Here is a 20,120-nt window from a genome sequence, read left to right on the forward strand (position 1 = left end):
TGCAAGTCTACAGTGATTTTATTTATTACTGATACATAAGGAATAGGCTGGGACTAGTGAGATCTGAGGCTAAGCATTAACATGCTTGCCAGAACCCATAATAGCTGAGCAATTATGAAAGAGCTGGGATTAACATGAACTTTTGTTGCACCTTGGAAAGGCTGGTCCTCTGTCTTGATGAACTGTTGTCTTCTTTCTCGCTGCTCCCTCAGGCTGTCAGGTCAGTGCCTGTCTTTAACCTTTGATGTGTCCACACATTAAACCATTACTGACTACTGTCAAATCACCTCCCTGTTTCCACTCTCTCATCTTCATTGGCATGTATCTTGCTGTCAGGCTCTGGTTGAGGACAGCTCCAACTTGTAATTGACTTGTTCACATAAAGATGGGCGTTGGATCACAGAGTTATAGAATGGAGGAAGAAATCTACAGTATTTCAATATCAACTATGCATTACATAGTATGTTTATAAGCATTATAAGGCCACTTTCACAACAGGTGTGGAAGTTCTGCATAATTAGAGGAATTAACAATTAGGGATTTTAGGGTAACAGAAACAATTGTGAAAATCCCATGTTACTGAGATTATAACTTAAGAATACAACATTGCAGAGGCTACTATTTGCTTTCAAGATCTCTATTCCCATGGTAAAGTCCTTGAAACTGGTTGAGGGAATGCTCCACCCAGAAAACTTCCATTTCATCAGAGAAAAGTTCTATAGGAAGTAAATCAATGGAGAATTGCATTCTTCCTGAGGTGAAGAACCCAGAACAAAGCTCATTGATTATTTAACCCTTCAGAAGATAGCTTAGGTGGTTGCTGATCTGCTGATCCCTGTTGAATTTTTGTTGGCATTGGCCTCCACTGGCATCAAGAAGCTCAAAAATCCAGCATAAATCCAAGCACATAGTGAGCTATCATGTAGCACATAAAAAGATAGCTCTCATAGCTAGTATGAGAACAAAGATTTACATCGTTTTCCTTTGCGGACTATAGGATCTCATTGGATCCTGTTCCCAGGTGGGTAGAGAGGACAGTTCCATAGACAGCTCTTTCTTGATAGGCCATCCCCAGGCTGTAAAGAACGGAGCCAAATTCTTATTCACCTGCTGAGAAAACTTCTGTGCCCACAAGTTCATCTTAGAACTGTTGTCTTTTGGGATTTTGGATATCTTCTGGTAGTCAGAGAAGAGGTGGGTGAAGGGGTCCCAACCAAACCCTTCCTGCAACTGATGAAAAATAATTTAGTGTACAAACAATTAAGCTATCATTTCACTGACGTTATTCCTGTACACACAATAGAAAATTCCACAGGTCTCTGCAGTGTCTTATAGAATGAATGTAAATTTAGATGAAAGCACCCAACTTTCAGGCTTCAGAGCATAACTAACAGCACTAACGTACAGAAAAATACCTCCATTATACTGATCTCCCAAAACAAACAGAGATCAAAGATACATTGGGAGTAGGCAGAAGTGTCAGCAACCTATTATATAAGCTGCTGCTTTAAAGACAGTGAAAACAGTATCAGAGGGGAGGGACACTGATAGGATAGCCAGAAAGAAGGAGCACAGGAGCTCAAGGAGTGTTGAGAAAATGAGGAGAAATTATGAACAGGACATGCTTGGCCTAAGAATAAGAACAAAAGGAGTTCAAACAGAAAAACTGCTGCTGCAGAATTAGAACTGTTCTTTCATGCCACATTTATTCCAGCAGTCCTGTTAGTAACCAAACAGGAGATGAGACATCCCGGCCTACAAGTGTGGGTGAGGCAGTGAGGCAGTGGCCAAACTGGTAAGGTACTGTGGGAAAATATCTCCTCCTAAAACTGTTCCACTCTGTATAAATATTTTATTATTCGTTGCACCAAAAAACCACAGAGGATGACTCTTCAGCTTGACAATTCAGATGCTTCTCTGGGATGTGGAAAAGTCAGGATCAATACTCCAGTAAATATTCCTTTCCTCATATAAAATGTGAGAGCTCTCAGACAAGGAAGCTGAGGAATACTCATCTCACAACAGTCAGTACCTTAAGCCATCATAATGGACATCTGCTTTGCAGTCCCCAGTTAAAATCAGGTTGAGTGCTTTTTTCCATTAGGCTAATAGTTTCTAGGAGGATTAAGGGAAAGGAGGAAATCTCTCTTGCACGCTTCCCGAGAGAATGCACTTTAATCTAGGACAGGGTTCATGTTTTAGTCTCAACCACAGTGAGAGATCCAGCTCTTTGTGCAGGAGGATAGGCTGAGCCCATCCTCTTGCCACTTGATGGACTACACTGGCTCCACTCAGTGCACTGGATATGAACACCCTCCTCTCTGTCAGTTTTTTACAAGGCCATGTAACTCACCAGGAGACTTTTCAAAGCCCGGCTCTTCTAGACAGTGCACTTTTTGGCACTTTTACAGTGCCAAAGTTTTTTGACAACAAGCCCACTGTCCCACAGGAAATCTGCTGTGGATTAAAGAGCTGTGCCCAAGTTTGATCCTCCTTTTCCCATGTTGTATAACAAGCAGCAGTTCCTCTTTCTCTTCCAGGGAGAAAGATTAGTATGTTGCACTGAGCTACCTCCCTGAGTGGCTAAGCCCAAGTCTGGCAAAGGAAGGTTTTCAGGAGCCATCAACTTTAGGCACTCTGCCTGTTTACCTCTCAGGTGCTTTCTGGGCCCAAGATAAACCCTGACAGTAATCAAACACTTACAAGGTTACACAGCTACAGTCACCAGGCTGCAGACATCCCTCTGACACAGGCTTCAGTGACTGCACTAAGAACACACACACACTTTTCCCTGTTACCTGCAGGTATGTCTCCAGAGCAGTCCACACGTTCCAGTCCTTTAGCTGAGCACCTTTCTTCAGATACTCTTTTATCCTTTCCTTCCGGCACTGTGGCCTGAGTGCCTGATGGGCCTGATGCCTGGGAATGCCCAGCACCTCCTCATGAACATAGACAGACCAGAGGTTACATGTGGCCTCTGTGGTGTGAGGAGGAAACTCCCATGCCTGCTGCTGTTGATTGTGTCCCAGCTCATGGATGGGACCCCAAAGACCAGCAGTTTGAATGTGCTTCACATCTAACATCTCCTTCACTGAATCCAGGTGGCCCATGATGGGGTAGCCAGCATGCATCCAGCCTGCAGGAGAAACAGGTAACAACACATGACATTAAGTGCTCACCTCAGTGCTTCTTAGACATAAATGATTATGGTATATTTTTCATTTCTCTAGTGCCTTTCCTCCATCTCATAAATAACACTTTTTAAATTACCATGAATGACCAGCTTTTCCCAGTGTGACGTAAGGAAATAAATCAAGTTTCACGGCAAAAGATAGTCACCCTTACAATAGTCAAACAAGTAAATGTAGGACTGAACCATCAGTTAAGTGCAGTTCTGCCTGCTTTCCCTTTTTATATATAAATGTACACTCATGGTTGGACTGAGGTTGAGGCGTTAGGATGAGGAGAAAAGCCTGACCATTGCCCAGAACACACCCAAACTCCCACAGGCTGAGCACATGCACCAACTGTGCAATAATGTGATTCAGCACCATGGCACTCCTTGAGTGCTCCTGTGTAGAGTGTGGATACTGCAGGCCTGCACTCCAGTGGTCACTGGTGTGGATGAAACACACGGAAAACACAGTTTGTCATGCTTAAGGGCTACAAAGCCTATCATACTTAAACCTGTTCTTAACCTTGCAGGATGGCTATTCCATAAACAACTTCCCAGCAGGTTGCTAGGAAAGAAACGTGCACTGCAAGGGATTTTACGTATGCCTCCTTCATGTCTTCTTCCCTAGCTGGTCCTCCTTGAAGATTCCCAAAACTTCATGCAAGAGCAATGCCCCCAAATTCAAACACCTGTTGTAGCAGAGGATAAGCAGCCCTTTGCACAGAGGGAGCCTGGTGAATGAACAGGAATGGCAATCCCCTTCCTGCAGGAACTAGTCAACATCAATGTGAATGGCCTGGAACTAGTTTCTGCAGGAACTAGTGAAGATTTTAAGCTTCTTCTTTTTTAGTAAGAGGGATATATGCAATTAGCAACCACTAGCACCCAAAAAGTTCAGATCCAGAAATAAGAGCAAAACCATTTAGTCCACCCAAGACAAAAGAAATATTATGTCTGTAAGCTATGATATTTTTAACCGGCATTTGCTCACCACAGCAGAACCTAACACTCCCAAGATGTGCCACAAATTCTTTCCACTGTAGCTTAGCAGAAGTTTAAGGCATGATGTTTCAGACCAAGCCCTTGCCTCGTTGTGGGATGATGAATTTAACCAGTTTATATTGAAAAACAACCGGGAAAAATTTTTATTGCAAAGTTCCATGTTTACTATATAATTTCATTCTTGACTGAAGGCACTCAGTTTGTAACTGGAAAAGCTGGAGTGGGGGAGCATCAGCTGCAAAAATACACACTCCTGGGCTTTGACAGAAATACTGGATCTGCTTCCACAGTCATCATCCCAGGCACACATCTTTTCTGGCTAACCTTTGCCCACAATAACCTTTGTGGAGCCCACCTCCAGCAAATAGGCTGGTTTAAAACAGAGGTTTAAAAGTTGTCACTGAACACATGAGAACAGTCCCGTGGCTGAGCCAAAGAAAAAATAGAAATCAGGTCACTGCTTCCCAGCTGCACTGACTCTAAGTGCATTCAGGAGGGGGAATGAATAACTACATGTGAGCTAAAGCCACTGCAGTCAGCAACTCTGCATCTTAACACACCCCAACAGGAGAACAGCTAAGGAGACAACACCAGTTCTGAGAGCAGGGAGGCATCTGGAAAGATCCACGTGTTTTTCAAACCCTGCCTTACCACATTTCCACCTCATCGGAGTAGCTCACAATTATGCAAGGGTCACAGTCATTTAACACCTCACATATGTTCCCAGTCTGGTTTCAGCAAAATAACCTTGAAGGAACAGACACTGCTGCTAGAGACCACTTGCCTCTTAGCCCTGGAGAAGGCCATATGGCAATGTACCTACCACATGAGATCTGGACATCTGTTACAATCCTCTCTGGCCTTGGGAATTTTGCTGGTACGGCTGCCAACTTGCTTATCGCCACCATGATCTCGTTCCACAGGGTCAGCAGCGGCCGTGGGTTCTCCATGTGGCGGATGCTGTCAGAAGGCACCGTCAGGATGAGATTCTCAACAGCAAGCTCTGCCCAGGGAGCAGGGTAGTGCCGGATACAGGCCTCCCACTGCCTTTCACAAGTCTCCCCTACAGCAACAACACAGAAAATCAGATAAAGGCAATTCTGACTTCTGAGCATGCTCATAGAGATGAAGCTCAGACAAAGTGACCAGGTCATGAAAATTTCTTGGAAAGCAGTATGTGGTAGTTGTATGACTGTAGGTGCTGGCTGTTACAGAGCCAGTCCTTGATCTGTTCTTGGGAAGCTTCCTCAGGCTCATTAATAGGTAGGAAACAGAAAAGGACTGGCACATAACAGAGTAGCATAGCAAGAATAGATCCCTGTTTCGTATCAGAGAACAAAAGAAACATCAAGTTTCTCTCGTGTCTCATTTATTTTTGTCCAGCAGAGTTGTTGTTTCACATAACAATGCTGGTTCTGTTCAGTTTGAGAGACAGCAAGAAGAAATTGGAGGAAGAGAGAGAAGAGAAGAGAAGAGAAGAGAAGAGAAGAGAAGAGAAGAGAAGAGAAGAGAAGAGAACAGAACAGAACAGAACAGAACAGAACAGAACAGAACAGAGAGAAGAGAGAAGAGAAGAGAAGAGAAGAGAGGAGAAGAGAAGAGAAGAGAAGAGAAGAGAAGAGAAGAGAAGAGAAGAGAAGAGAAGAGAAGAGAAGAGAAGAGAACAGAACAGAACAGAACAGAACAGAACAGAACAGAACAGAGAGAAGAGAGAAGACTGTGTGGAAACACAGGAAATTCACCAGAGATGTCTTGTAGGATCTAGAGATGGCCATATGAGGGCACAGTAAAGCAGGCAGAGCAAAAGCATGCTTTGCCGTGGCAGAGATCAGTCTCCCTCTCCTCAGCATAACGGTTTCCATCAGAAATAACAACTCCAGCCTCCAAGGAATGTTGGTGTGAACAAACCCTGCCCATTTTGTGAAAGCTCTTTCACCTACTCCCAGCCACATAGCAGGCTCAGAGTGCCTAAGTGACTTACCCAGAAGCAGAGATTAACAGAATTGGAGAATAATTTGGATGGAAGGGATCTTAAAGGTCATCTGTTTCAACCCTCTTGCTATGAGCAGAGGGGACATCTTCAGCTAGATCAGATTGCTCAGAACCTTGCCCAATTTGACCTTGAATGTTTTCAGGAATGAAGCATCCATCACCTCTTGTGATGTTGTTTCAGTGTTCCACCATCCTCATTGTAAAAAACTTCTTCCTTATACATAGTCTGAATCAATCATCTTTTAGTTTAAAATCATTGCCCCTTGTCCTACTGCAACAGGTCCTGCTAAAGGGTTTGTCCCCATCTTTCTTGGGCTTGCCCTTGGTGAAGCTATGTTGGCTGTTCCAAATCACCTCCCTGTTCTCCACATGCTTTAGCACAGCATCTAGGAGGGTTTGTTCCATGATCTTCTGGGAAAAGAGCTGAGGCTGACAGGTTGGTGATTCCTGGGGACCTCCCTTCCACTCTTCTTAAAAATTAGTAGAAAAATGGGAATCCCAGAAGACAACATAGTAAGGAATATAAATCTGGGTATTCCTAAATCCAAGCATTTCTAAGACCTTCCTAAGCACAGGACCATCTTTCCTTTTAGTCACTGGGACATCGACATCTGTGAGCAGCCCTCAAGCAAAAAGCATCAAGGTAAACAAACCTACCAAGCTTGAAGAAAGGAGCTCTGACTGCCCCTTCTACCGTGATGGGCACGTTCCCCAGGACACTCTTTGCTGGTACTATGATGTAAATGAGGCCACCCCAGAGGCAGGAAATGGATTGTTCCTGGCAGGCAACATCACAGGTGCGTATTACCACTGGTGCCCGTTTCAGCTCCTTGGCTTTAGAGAGGTCATCTGTGTGACACCCAACCTGCACCTGGCAAGCAGAAATGTAGGAACAGCTGGTCAAAGGTGTGTCAGTGTGACCTGGCAGACTGACCTCAACACCCACTGAGCTCTCCACTGCAGCACTGTCCCTGCTGAGCACGTACATAGAAGCAGCCATCTGACTCCAGCCTAGTTCCAGTTTTCAGCCTGTGGTGACCAGAGGCAGTAAATATAGAAAAAAAAAAAAAAGGAAAAAGAAGTTCATGCTGTCCCTGGGAGCTCTACTCCCAGTATTCCTGGCCCAACTGCATCCTTCACCAGCATGTCAGAGTACTGCAGCGACTTCTTCCACTGCACTGCACTTGCACTGATCATTCCTCCACCCTTCACCAGCATCAGAGTCACCTCCTATAACATGATTTGGAGAGATATGGTCATGACTGGCTTCTTTTATTGTGCCTCTTCCTTAGAGTTCTTATAATAAAACAGACAGCACGTGGCTGCAGGATCAGACAGAAGCACCTGGGTTAACTTCGCATTTCAGCTGCAGGGAGGTCACTGCAAAAAATATCCAAGCAGGTAAGCATTTGCTTCTGTTGTATTTTGCAGAGAACAGGATCCCAAGTAACAGTGCCTATCTCATCTGGACTCATCTACATGAGCAGTAGTGACAGCACTGCCAAAAGAATTTATGAGAGATCTGGAGAGATGGAATCAAGTTTGGTTCATAGAAGGGCCCAAGTACTTGGACCTGAAAATCACCTTGATCAGGTTTTTTTGCACCACAGCAGAACAAAAACCAACAGCCCTCAAGCAGCAGCCACACTCAATTATCCCACCAGCACACAGAATGGGAGGAATGCAAAAGAAAAGTGTGAGGACACAAGGTGAAGAAATGATGACAAAGCATTTAAAGTGCCACAGGGTGGCAGCAGTAGGAAAGAGCAGTAGGAAAGGCAGAACAAGCCATTAAGGAGAAAACCCTTCCCTGTGCTATTTTTGAGTGCTCACCCGACAAATACACCGGTGTAAGCCAAGCAGAGAGAGTTTACCTTCAGACCAGCACCGACCACCAGACAAGGGCACATTATTACTGCTGTGTGCCCTTCAGGGAGATAGAGCCCTGTGCTCCTCCAGGCTGTCTTTCCTAAAATGTAAGAGAACACAGTCCTGAACAGTCAAGTACTTCTTTGTCCAGACCATTACAGGTCCTGAAGATTTCAAGTTGCAGTAGGAGAATAATCTTCCATCCTTTCCTTTTCTCCTGCTCTACACTCACAGAACCATTCTCCTGCTCTACACTCACATTTACCCACCTTGTCAGAAATACAGTTTCAAAGAGATGAACATAATCATCACACCATTAGCAAGCAAGCCCATCCAGATTCACACTTCTGGAAACACCAAGCTTAAATGTGCTTAGTAGTATCTCCTAAAAATGAGAAGGAAAAAAAAAAAAAGAAGCCAAAACCCCCAACACCTCCTATGCTCAGATCCTCTTATCCTAAAGACCTCGTAAGAGGTGCCATCTACGATGGGATTACACGATTGAAGCTGTAATGGTCATAAAACTTTTCCCAAATAATAGACTGACAGTGGCATCGCATTTTTCCTTAGTGTCTGGTCCAGCAAAAACCGGAGCCCACAGGAATTGTCATTTCTAGCTGACTGAAATGATGAGAAAGCCTCAAGAAACCATTCTGTGCTAGGTGTACCTGTAAGAAGGGTACGTACCACTACAATTCAGCATGTTTCTAAACAGTCTTCCCATGGAAATGCAAGTCTCCTCAGCATAAATCTCTTTAAATACTTGCAACTTACAGAATTTACAGTGCAAAACTGATCCATCTCTGCTTTACTGATCAGGCAGACTCCACTCCCTAGTTCTGACATAAAGTTTACTTAGGCATATTTCAATCCAAACACCGGAAGTCCTAGAAAGAGCTGAACTGTGATTAAGCACCCAACTTACAACCTTTCCTGTCATCCAAGAAAGCAGAACCAGTTTTGTCAAGGAAAACCTAATCCAGGGGAAAACACAAATGAGAGTATATCACAGTGTGTTACCAGTTCATCTCAGTTTTGCTGAATTTGCACCAAAGGCAGTTTTGAAATGGTGCTCAGGGTTTGCTAGCTCTTCTTTCTTTTTTCTTTTTTTTATGTGAAATGACACAAATTCTGAGTATTTTCTGCTTTTGTCTTGACTCATTCGTGCTAAAACCAGTAAGAAGTTATTCTACAACTTTTCTCTCTGCACAGCCACTGCACTCAGACCTTGCCATTCCAGAACAGCCTCCTTTATCTCATTAGAACAATTTGGAAACAACTCCTCTAAATCATATGCTAAGACCAAAAAAAACTGTCCAGGGGATAAAAGTTACTAATGGAATTTAACTTGGAGTTAAAAATATCAGTTGTGAGCAGGATCCTCAGCAAGTTGGTACAGATACAAGACCTAAGCTTAGACAAATAATTTATGGTGTATTTACCCAATACTTTGGCTTCAGTGGTGGTGTCAGCCCAAGAAGTTCCCACTATACTTCCAGCTTCTCATTTTCACCCTCAAAACCCTTCCCTCCATTGTGCTGATACACCAAGCTGTGGGACTGTGATATAACTCAGGCTGAAATTACCTAGATAACAAATAAACCTTTCATTTCTAACTCCCACCTCTTTGTAGGATGACTCCATAGATAGCTGTATCAGAACAACTATGGGAACAGCAACCTGCAGTGTAGAGTCCAGGGTTTCTCAAAGAAGCTTTCTTGCCAAAACCATTGTGCCATGCAAGTGTCCTGTGGTACCACAAGTTGGGGGTTCTTCTCCTGATAGTGCCTGCGCACCAAGAGGGAGGAAGCAGGATTTCCATGGGGTGTTTCAGGTGCTGAGGTCAGGGCTGGCCACAAAAGGAGCCTGTCTGCCACTGCACTGAGCTCAGTCTCCTCTCAAGCCCATGGTGAAATTACACATCTGTGTCCATGTTCAGGCACACAGACACAGGCACACTGAGGGCAGGGCACCCCACTGATCCCAGCAACAGGATGGCTTGAGAGGAAGCAAGATAACTGCTCACCTGGGTTTGTGCCATCGATTTCCACAGTGACAGGGAGGCCACAGGCCCCAGCAGCAGATTTCTGCACGAGGGCCGCACTGTCTGTCATGGTGAGGGACAGCTCGGTCGCCATGCAGAGGAGCACTGCCTCTTTGGAGTTGCTCTTGACCGGGCAGTGCCTGCTGACCTGCGGGATCCCAGTCCTCTTGAGCACTTTGGTCAGGATGCGGTGGAGCGAGGCGTATGCCGGGCAGTCATGGGCTGGGATGTGCAGGAAGGCAGCGCAGTCCTGCGCCAGAGGGGGCAGCCAGCCCTTCAGGGGCTCCGTGAGCTCCTGGTGCCCCTGCAGCTGCGTGCTGAAGAGCAGGAGCGCCCTGCGGAAGTGGTAGTGCTCCCCTGGCCCCACGGGCAGGTACTTGGCTGCCTGGCCACTCTGCCCCAGGATGCTCAGCCCAAAGCGATTCAGGATCCTGTTGCCAGGATATTCTGCCACAGCAGCTTTTCCACAGTTCTGGGAAGCCCAGTACCAGGCCTGGCCCCCCACCAGCAGGCCGCCTCCCTCTGCAACGAAAGCGTGGATTCTCTCGGCTTCTCTGTCACCATAAGAGGTGCAGCAGTACACGCTGATGTCACCTGCCAGCTGTGACAGCTGCGACTTCACCTCTGCCTGAGACAGGAGGCTACACAGCTTTTTCAGGCTGGGATCCACCCCCACCAGCCCCTTCCTCCCGGCATCCAGCCAGGAGACAGCATTGAGCAGGAACCTGGCCAGCTTTGGGGAGAAGAGTTGGCTCTCGTGGGTTGCCACCACCACACGGCCACGGCCGTAGCGTGCGGCAGCCAAGAGGCAGCGCTGGGAGCTGTCCAGGCACAGTGGGAAGGAGAGGGCTCCATGCACCAGCAAGGTGGAGGGCATGCCCCCCGTCACCAAATCCAGCTCCGACACACCACGCAGGAGAAATTCGGCATCAAGGCTCAGGTTGGCCTGGTGCCTGCAGAACCAAGAGAGCTCCAGGTTAGCCCCCAGCCCAGAATCCTTGGTGCAAAATGACTGGTGTCATAGCTGAAACTTAAGGAGTTCTTTTCTTGATTTCACAGAATATTCTGAGCTGGAAGGATCACTGAGTCCAGTTCTTAAGCGAGTGGCCCATACAGGGATCAAACCCACCTCCTTGACACTATTAGTAGCACCACCATGTTCTAACCAACTGAGCTATTCTCAGTGGACATCCTTGCCTCTTCTTTCTCCTTCATCCCAGGACATCATGCTGTCAGTTCTCTCATTAAAAAAATAAAAAATAAAAAAATCCATCAATGCCTCATTTCTCTCCTTTTAAAGCCTCAGTTCTTACAGCCAAACAAATCTGTATGAATCTCAGCCCTCATTAAGAAAATGGAATGGTTAAAAGGAAGCTTCCTAGGTCAAAAGGAAGCTTCTAGACCTCTGTCTTTGAAGAATGACTTGAAAACCTAAATACATTGCAGAAACTCAAAAATCAGACCCTTCATAGTTTCTTAAACTGTAGATTTAAACTGCACATAATGTGGGAATTGGCATATCTCCTTTAAGAGAAACTTTCTCTATTTGCCACACCCTAGCCTTTACAAACTAGGCAAGTCCAAAACATTCCTGTGCCTTTCCCTAAGCTCTGCCACTGTTGAGAACTGAAGAAAGGAGTGCTAGGACAGAGGGGGCTACACAGACAGGCAGACACACAGCTAGACAAATAGTGAGTGACTTGAAATTGAATTAGAGCCTTAACACATACACCTCACGTTACCTCACATTGTTAGTCTCCACAATAAAAAGAGATTAGGCTGTGCAAGGCTCTCTTATCTCTGCTATTTCCATGTAACTCCTATATGTCACTGTGGAGAAAGACATGCTGAATTACTCTCATTTGCTTTGTGTATACTTTCCTCTCGTTCTGCCAAATAGTTTTCCCCCAACACCTGTGAAGGATCTGTTGTTAAATGGCCATTGCTGCCAACTCAGTGAGAAAAAATGATGCTGCCCTTCTTCACCCCTGTAGGACAGGAATTAAATCTGCAGCTCTTCTTTGGTTATTACTTTACTGAGATCCTTTGTCACACAGAGCATGTGCCCAGGCATATGGCACTGTCCCTGTCTCAGACTGAAGCCTGATTCTCTGCACACAAATCTGGCAGGAAGATCCAGATGTAGAATTGTGTTACACAGAAATTTGAGATCTAAATTTCTCTGCGGCTCTGGATTCAAACAAAATCCCCAGAAAAACAACCTAAATAAGGTGTAATCCACCCTGAGTTACCACTTGAAGTCTTGTTAATTGTGATGTGATTTTTCTCTTCTGAATTCCCCACTCCTTGCCCTCTTCTACGCCCTGTGAATGGAGCAGTGGGAACATGCCTGTGCAGTGCAGACAGTGACAAGAAGCAACCAGCAAATTTTAATTAGGCAACCTGATTTGTTAGCTGTGCCCTAAGCATTTCACTGAATTAAACAGCAGAGGTCTCTACTACCTTTACTGGAAAACAAACAAAAAGTATCAAATTCATTAATTGTTTGAAAATATTAGACCTTTAGTATTCTATATCCACAAGGAAAAAGCTGTGAAGGAAAGCCTTGCAGGGAATTATACCATAATTGCTGTGGCTGTCACTACAGAGAAATGAAGCTGCCACACAGAGGAAGTGCAGCAGCACTAATGCTCCTTGGAGAACCTGCTGTGCCTTATGTAACTTAGCAGAAAGTGACAGGAGAAAGAGCCTGGTATAGCCACTGGCAAGGGGAGGAAGACAGCAGGGCAACATCCAGGACTCCAATGCCTGGTCAGTTGTGCAATATAAGTCATAACAGCCCTGAGTTTTACACCTGATAATCCAGAACACAAAGAGCCAGGCTGGAATCCCAAACAAATGGGGAGTACTGAGATTACTTGCCCACAGCCTGTGTCAGAAGCTGAGAAGGGAAGACGCACCCAGCCTCAGCTCTGGCCAGCTCCAGGGGTTTACCCACAGAAGCAAATTCCTGCAAGGAACAGGCTAAACAGGTTTAGCAGCTGTCAGCCAGAGCCCGGCCCAGAGAGCTGCTTCATCTCCAACCTGGTTTTCAGCTGTGGGAAAGTTGCCCTGAATGTAGAGATGTGTGAGGAGAGGGAGAGGAGTTCCTGTTTTGCTGCATTTCACTCAGGTACAGTTGATCAGGCATGCTGCTCTAAAATATGGCTCCTCTCATTTCCTTCTCTTAGAATGGATTCCCTGGGCCTGGTCCTGCTGCGCTGGAAGCAGCTGAAGACAGCATTCTATCGAATTGCAAAAAATGGGAATGGTCCTGTTCAAATTGGAATGGAACAATTCCATCCTGGTTATTAAAGAACCCCATCACCCTCACTTCTCACTTCTCACCTCCCAAATCTTCTATAAACAACTCACCCACATAACCTGGTCGGTGGTTTAAAGAGAGGGTAATTCAGGTACTCACGGCACAACTAAAGGGATCTTGGGAATCTTCTTGGCGACTTTGAAGATGCCTTTTTCCACTGTGTTTCCTGTGAAGTACACGCCAGCCACACTGGTCACCTGGTTCCCAGGGAATTCGAACAGCACCTTCTCCTTGCCGTGTCGACTTGCCCAATACCAGGCTTGGCCTCCAACAAGAAGCCCTCCACCCCCTTTGACAAAGTCAACGACGCCTTTGGCCTGGGAGCTGTCATAGGCATCCATACAGAACACCCCCATGGATGGGCTGGGCTCTGCCCCCACCTGCACTCGGGTGCCAGCCCCAAGCAGCACCTGGGACAGGGAATCCAGACGAGGATGAACCCCAACCAGAGCCTCCGGGCAAGGCTTGAGCCACTCCACGGCATTTCTGAGGAACTGAGAGAACTTGGGGCCCTTCAGGATTCCTTCATGGGAAACAACCACCATCCGGCCCTTCCCATACTGTGAAACAGCAATCAGGACCTGCTTCTTAGCGCTCAGGAGCACAGGGTAGGCATCTTCTCCAACAAGGAGCAGCTCACAGGGAACAAAACCTCCAGTGAAGTCCCATGTCCCAACACCATCCACTAACAGCTCGTAAGTGGCGCAGGGTTTCATCTCCAGGACACTCCTGTGTGGTGGAGAGAACAACATCCATACAAGATAGTTCAGCAATAAGGAACAGCTGTAGCAACCCCAAAGAGCAATTTTTTTGTTGTTGCCTAGCAGGAACTCCAAACAAAGAGGACTCAGATTTGTGGATACAGCTTTTTTTGGGATTTGGTTGGTTTGTTGTTTTGGTTGTTTGTTTCCTTGTTTAGCTTTGTTATCACACTATTTAAATAGAAGTGACAAGTATACCATGATTTTGGAGACAAAGTGACTGTTTCAATAAATTCTCCTATACACCATGGAAGAAAAGAGGGAAATAAAGGTATTCACTTTCCCATTAACAATTTATTTGAAGAGGGAGAGTGCCCGAGGCTCCAGGAAGTCTACTAGGAACTTGTATGGTAGAGGTGGTTTACACAGCAACAGCCAGAAAATGAAAAGACTGTATCAACACAATGTCCACATTTTAGCTCCTAATTGGATATGTACAGAGCTACATGCTGTTGCTGCAACATGATATTCCAAAGTTGCACTTTTCTACCTCCATTTAGGTACTATATGCCTGTGCTTAGTATTAGGAGGTGCTGTGAGGGAGAGTCAGCAAAAATGATGGAGATGACCAGCTTCCCTGCAGTAACTGTCAATTTGAAGCACACAGTACCCAGGAGAGCATGTCTGGGCACAGGAGATTCACGCCCTACTTCCCTAATCCAAACTGTTTTACAATCACAATCTCAATAAAATAATTTCCCTTTCCCATAGCCTTGTTTTGTCTGTTTTCCCACCCATGAAGTAAAGAGAGTGCACTGACCTTGACTGCCAAGCCCTTTGTGGTCTGTGAGTGACACGTGCTCTGTCTCCGTTAAGGCTACCTCGGTTTGAAAGCCTGGCTCATCTTTTCCCCAAAGCTGTCTTCTGCTGAGCTGGGGCAGCTGTGGCTGTGCAAACAGGAAGGCTTTGAGGTATGAGAGTATGACCCAGTCCCACCCAGTTTATGTAATTCAGGATTCAGAAGATTTACTTTGAGCACAACACCTACAGCAAGGGAAGGAGCTGCTCTGAAGGGGTGTGGACCTTCCCTTGGCAACATTCCACACCAACACCAGGCTTCACAAACACTTCATATCTGGCTACCCTGAAAGCAAACCCTTGTCATCCAAACACAGGAAAATGGCAAGTCCAGGAGAAGACTAGATGATCTACAATGACAGTATTGCTTATCCTCTCTGGTCATGCCTGGAAGCTGTTTTCCACCAAAACTGTCATGGCACTCCACTATTGTTTTGCGTATGATTCACGAGTCAAAGCTGCTGATTAACATAGGTTAAAACCTATGCTGACCAGTAACCTAGTGCTTGATTGCTGGCTTAGTCTGAATCCCAGCTTTGTGTCCCTGGGTTTGAAGAAGCCCTACATTGTAAAGACAAATACAAGATCTAAGTATTTTAGGGTGTTTTACTACAAATCATGCACCAAAGTAGTAACACAGTCTTGGAAGATACTGAAGGTTTTTTTGATGGTTTCTGTGGATTTGATATTAATGTACCTATACCGACACACTAACCATGGTGCAGGGGAGAGGAAAAGCAGGTAGATAGTTTCAGCAACTCATATTAAATGATAGAATCACAGAACTACTGAATGGTTTGGGTTGGAAGGGACTTTAAAGGACATATAGTTTCAAACCTTTTGCCACGGATAGGGACTCCTTCCACTAGACCAGGTGCTCAAAGTTCCATTCAACCTGGCCTTGAACTCTTCCAGGGATGGTGCATCCACAGCTTATCTGGGCAACCTCTGCCAGTGTCTTACCATCCTCAGTAGACAATTTCTTCCTAACATCTAATCTAAACCTGCCCTCTTTCAAGCCATTATCCCTTGTCCTGTCACTACATGCCCTCAGAAGAAGTCCCTCTCCAGCTCTCCTGTAGCCCCCTTTAGGTACTTGGAAGGGGGTCCTAGGTGGCCCTGGAGCCTTCTCCAAGCTGAACAACCCCAGCTCTCTCAGCCTGTCTCCATAGGAGAGGTGCTCCAGCCCTCTGAGCATCTTGGTGGCCTCCTCTTGACTTGCTCTAAGAGGTCTGTGTTTTCCTTATACTAGGAACCCCAGAGCTGGATCCATCACTCCAAGTAGGGTCTAACAAGAGCAGAGGGGTAGAAACCCCTCTCTTGCCCTGCTGTTCATGCTGCTTTGGATGCAGCTCAGGGCAAGGTTCGTTTTCTAGGCTGTGAATGTACATTGCCAGGTCATGTCGAACTTCTGGTCAAACTAACACCCTCAAGTCCTCCTTGGCAGGGCTGTTCTCAATTAATTTGCCACTCAGCCTGTATTTGTGCTTGTATTTGGGATTGTCCCTCAGTTATTCTACATGGGGACAAACATAGGACTAGGTTTGATTTAAGATCAGCAAACTTCTTACCCCCACCTTTCTTCTTATCACTGGTCCTGAAAACTAACATCCTACACTCAACCTAGGAACATTCCTGCTCCCTGGCATTTATGCAGAACAAGGTGTAGCTGTTTTGGAAAGAATTTTAACTCTCTTGACTGAAAGCAGTTGTGACCATGTAAGAGAATTCCCAATTCCTATGTAATAATATTTTTTCCATTTCAATTGTATTAAGCAATTCAAAGTGGAGAGAAAAAGTGCAAACATTAGATCCTGAGCAGACACAACTATAGATGATCTCCTCTTTCTAAAGAGAGAAGGGAGAAAACTCAGCAGGAACAGAGAACATACATATCTAGCAAGAATTGAAGGAAGCTGCAGAAGACTGAGCTGGCTGTTTCTCACATCAATTAGGAGGAAACAACCAGTAGACCTGGGCCCACACAGAAGGAAGAGGAAGATCTTGGCTCCTAGCTGCCTTCCCTCTTAACGTGGAAGCAAAAATTCTCCATGACAGCATCTCAAGACAAAGATTCTTGTCTTGAGAAGATAAGACAAAGAATTCCGTGTCTTCCTTCCTGCCCCTTCTACCTCTCACCTCCAGGGAGTTCCTACTCCCTGCAGAGCTGAGAATACTGTGAGAGTAGGTATTGGAGCAGACATTTATAAACCCTGCCAAATAACTAAATCTATCCTAGTCTTTCTTCTGTCTCTGGAAAAGGGACAAAAATGTGATGGGAAGGTAATCTGGTTTCATTAAATGCAGACTTAAAGATTCCATCATCTACTGTCCAAAAGCTATCACACACAGGCAAAAGAGTTATGATTCTAAGGAAAGAATACCCTTTGGTCCACTCAGGAAGAGTATCTTTGAGACAGAGGATCTGGGCAATCTCTGAGGGTGAATACGGGAATAGATTTTCTGTGTTAAGTGGTCAGTCACTTTCAGGTGAATCTTTAAGGTCCATACAAAACATGGGAGGACCTCCATGAGTAAAAATCATGGGATTGTGCCGTATCTATGAGGTATAGGACCAAAGAGGCAAGGCAGGCACTGAGATGTCTCACCTGTTAAGAACACAGGCAGCCTAAGTGAGTAAGACACACCATTTCTTGTGATTTGGCTGTTCTTCCTCATTAGGGTGGGTCCATGGGTTTCCCAGTCTTTCCTCTCTTTCAGATTTGCAATCTAGCTGTCTGCACAGTAACTAAGAATCAAGAATGCTGCAAAGTCTGTAAGCAGTAAGGAATTGGTGGATTCTTGCTTCTTCCCATGTTTATCAACAAACTTAGCAAAGAGAGGAATGTTGATGTTTGGCATTTACTGAAGTGACAAAAATACTTATTTTCATTCTCTGTTCATCAGTAACAAGATTTTAAACTGAAAGAGGGTAGATTTGGACTTTGTAGATGTGGCTAAAAAGAAGAAATTTTTTATGGTAACAGTGGCGAGACAATGTAATAGTCCTAACATCCAATCTGACCTTCCTCTGGCACATCCAGGGAAAAGGGATGGAGAAGTGAGAAGAAGCCAAGCAGGAAAGCTTGCATGGGAAACAAAAAATTAGGAAAAAAAATACATTAAGAAAACCTTTCCAGAATTGCATAATAAAAATAAAAAAAATGAAGTTAAATACATCTAAAGGAAAGAGAGCCAAAGAAAAAGTAGATTAGGTTGCAAATTAATGAGAACTCTAAAATTAGATCAAGATAGCAATTATCAAAGGAAGCTACAGCAGGTATTTATTATTTTTTAACAATGACAGTCCTAAGAGTGATTAGGAAACAGACTGAAATTGATAAAGCCTTGAAAAAAATAAGTTTTTTAGTAAAAGTGCAACAGAATCAATCAGGCAATTACCATGTGTAATTACTGTTACTGGCACTATCTTCACATGGCATTTCACAGCAATAGTGATAATGCCAACAGTGAATAATTATAAAACATTACAATTACCAAGCCTAGTAAAACATTGCAGTGGTTTAAGGAAAAAAACAACGTGAATTGCCCATCCTTTCTGGTGTTACCATGCATGCATTAGAGTACACTCACTGGTCAATGGGATGCAAAAAAATAGAAAATCTGAATGTCTAAACATACATTTGTCCACTAATCTTAATTACTTTCAAGGCAAGGAAAGAACAAAATTAAACCAATTGATGAAACATGATCAGGTATTTTTAAATTAATTTTGCATGTGAAAAAATAAATAACATCTCGATTAAAATACATTTTACTAAATTTCTATGAGTTGAAAGTTAGCTAATGAGCTATAATTGGTAAAGACAGGGATACACTGAAACAGAAGAGATGTCTATACAAACAAGTGCTGTTTAGTCTTTTTGGAAATGTATACCTGGGATCTAAGAAGGACACATAAATGAAATCACCAAATAATAGAAATCAATGTACAGAAGCACAGAAGAAATCATAACCCTATTAGAGAACCATTTTTAAAAAATGAGACCTCGCCTAATTTTAAGTCCTACAGCTTGTAATTTTAGGAAAGCATTGACATCTGTTGGTGAACAGGGAGCTGAGCAGCACAGAAATTCCTGGGAAATGGAGACACAGGGCCCTTTTCCAGTCTGGAGCTGGAATGGTTGAGTCTCATTTGCAGGCCTGCTGTGTAACAACTCAGATCACTCCCCTGTAAATGCTGCTCGGTTTTAAAGCAGGGGATGAGTGAACACCACTGCCTTCATTTGAAAAGGAGCAGAAAAGAGCTCTGATGGTCTTTGTGTATGGGCCATGCCAATGTACTGCAGTCCACAGAGATGTGGTCATAAATATGGAAAAACAACAACTTCCTCCCTCCCAGATGAAAAGGATAGCACAGAACTTGATTTGATATATCCTGTTGGGGAGCAAGGGAAAGCAGGGATACCAGGACAGCTCAGTGATGCTGAGACTGAAGAACAGGCAGGGCAAAACTCAGGTGATGGGCAACTTAATAATCTATCATTAACATGTCACACAAAATACGAGTGTAGGGTCAGAATGATGAAGGTTTGTGCCCTACTGTGGACCTCAATGGTAGCACTGCTTATTGCAACAAAAAAATGTGCAATTCCATAAACTGAGCATTGCATACTCCTTACCGCTATTATTTTTTGTAATGCAGCAAGCAGAAATAATTAAAGCTGTCCCTGATCTATTAAGTCACGTTCTTTTCCAGCTCAGTATAAGTGTGATACACCACAGATGAGCATCTGGAGTTTCCTTGGGATTTCAACAGTAACCAAACAATCCCTCAGAAGAAATGTATGCCAAGTAAAAAAAAAAAAACAAAACTAAAAAGTTTACTTAACCCTTTGTTACAATCAATCAACGTTTTAAAGCCTTACTTCAAATAACTTGGGTGCACAAATTATCGCTGTTGCCCATGGTGTATGATGTATATTTTTGTATTAGTTTTCCCAGGAAGGTCTTCACCACACTCAAGCCACACTAAGTTGGATTTTGTGTTCCCTGGCACCTGGCATCAGGGTGACCCTGCTGATGTCTGGCTGTCTGTCCACCTGCCAGCTGGTGGCCAGTGCCAGTCAACACAGAGTGCTGTGGCTTCTGCCTTTATTCCTTTCGTACACCCCATGCTCAGCCCTTTCAAGC

At 44.6% G+C, this 20,120-nt stretch overlaps 1 protein-coding gene across 4 annotated transcripts in view; it reads right to left on the reverse strand.

Annotated features, from left to right (window-relative positions):
- The window catches only part of TCAF2 (TRPM8 channel associated factor 2), a 23,543-nt gene continuing 3,423 nt past the window's right edge, over positions 1-20,120 (reverse strand). Inside the window, exons 2-10 of one of the 4 annotated variants that reach the window (XM_014259752.2) lie at positions 14,929-15,055; positions 13,507-14,136; positions 10,065-11,035; positions 9,662-9,826; positions 8,044-8,138; positions 6,827-7,040; positions 5,001-5,240; positions 2,799-3,136; positions 1-1,230 (exon numbers count right to left, since the gene is read on the reverse strand). In XM_014259752.2, coding sequence (XP_014115227.2) covers positions 970-1,230; positions 2,799-3,136; positions 5,001-5,240; positions 6,827-7,040; positions 8,044-8,138; positions 9,662-9,826; positions 10,065-11,035; positions 13,507-14,123 — 2,901 coding nt within the window. In that variant the 5' untranslated portion in view covers positions 14,124-14,136; positions 14,929-15,055 and the 3' untranslated portion in view covers positions 1-969. The remainder of the gene's footprint in view (positions 1,231-2,798; positions 3,137-5,000; positions 5,241-6,826; positions 7,041-8,043; positions 8,139-9,661; positions 9,827-10,064; positions 11,036-13,506; positions 14,137-14,928; positions 15,056-20,120) is intronic. The other 3 variants (XM_088052213.1, XM_014259754.2, XM_088052214.1) reach the window with 3 other exon arrangements.

Source organism: Pseudopodoces humilis, chromosome 2, assembly GCF_049639895.1.
Source record: "Pseudopodoces humilis isolate 2021_Gansu_Grassland_sample_001 chromosome 2, ASM4963989v1, whole genome shotgun sequence".
NCBI classification, from domain to species: domain Eukaryota; kingdom Metazoa; phylum Chordata; class Aves; order Passeriformes; family Paridae; genus Pseudopodoces; species Pseudopodoces humilis.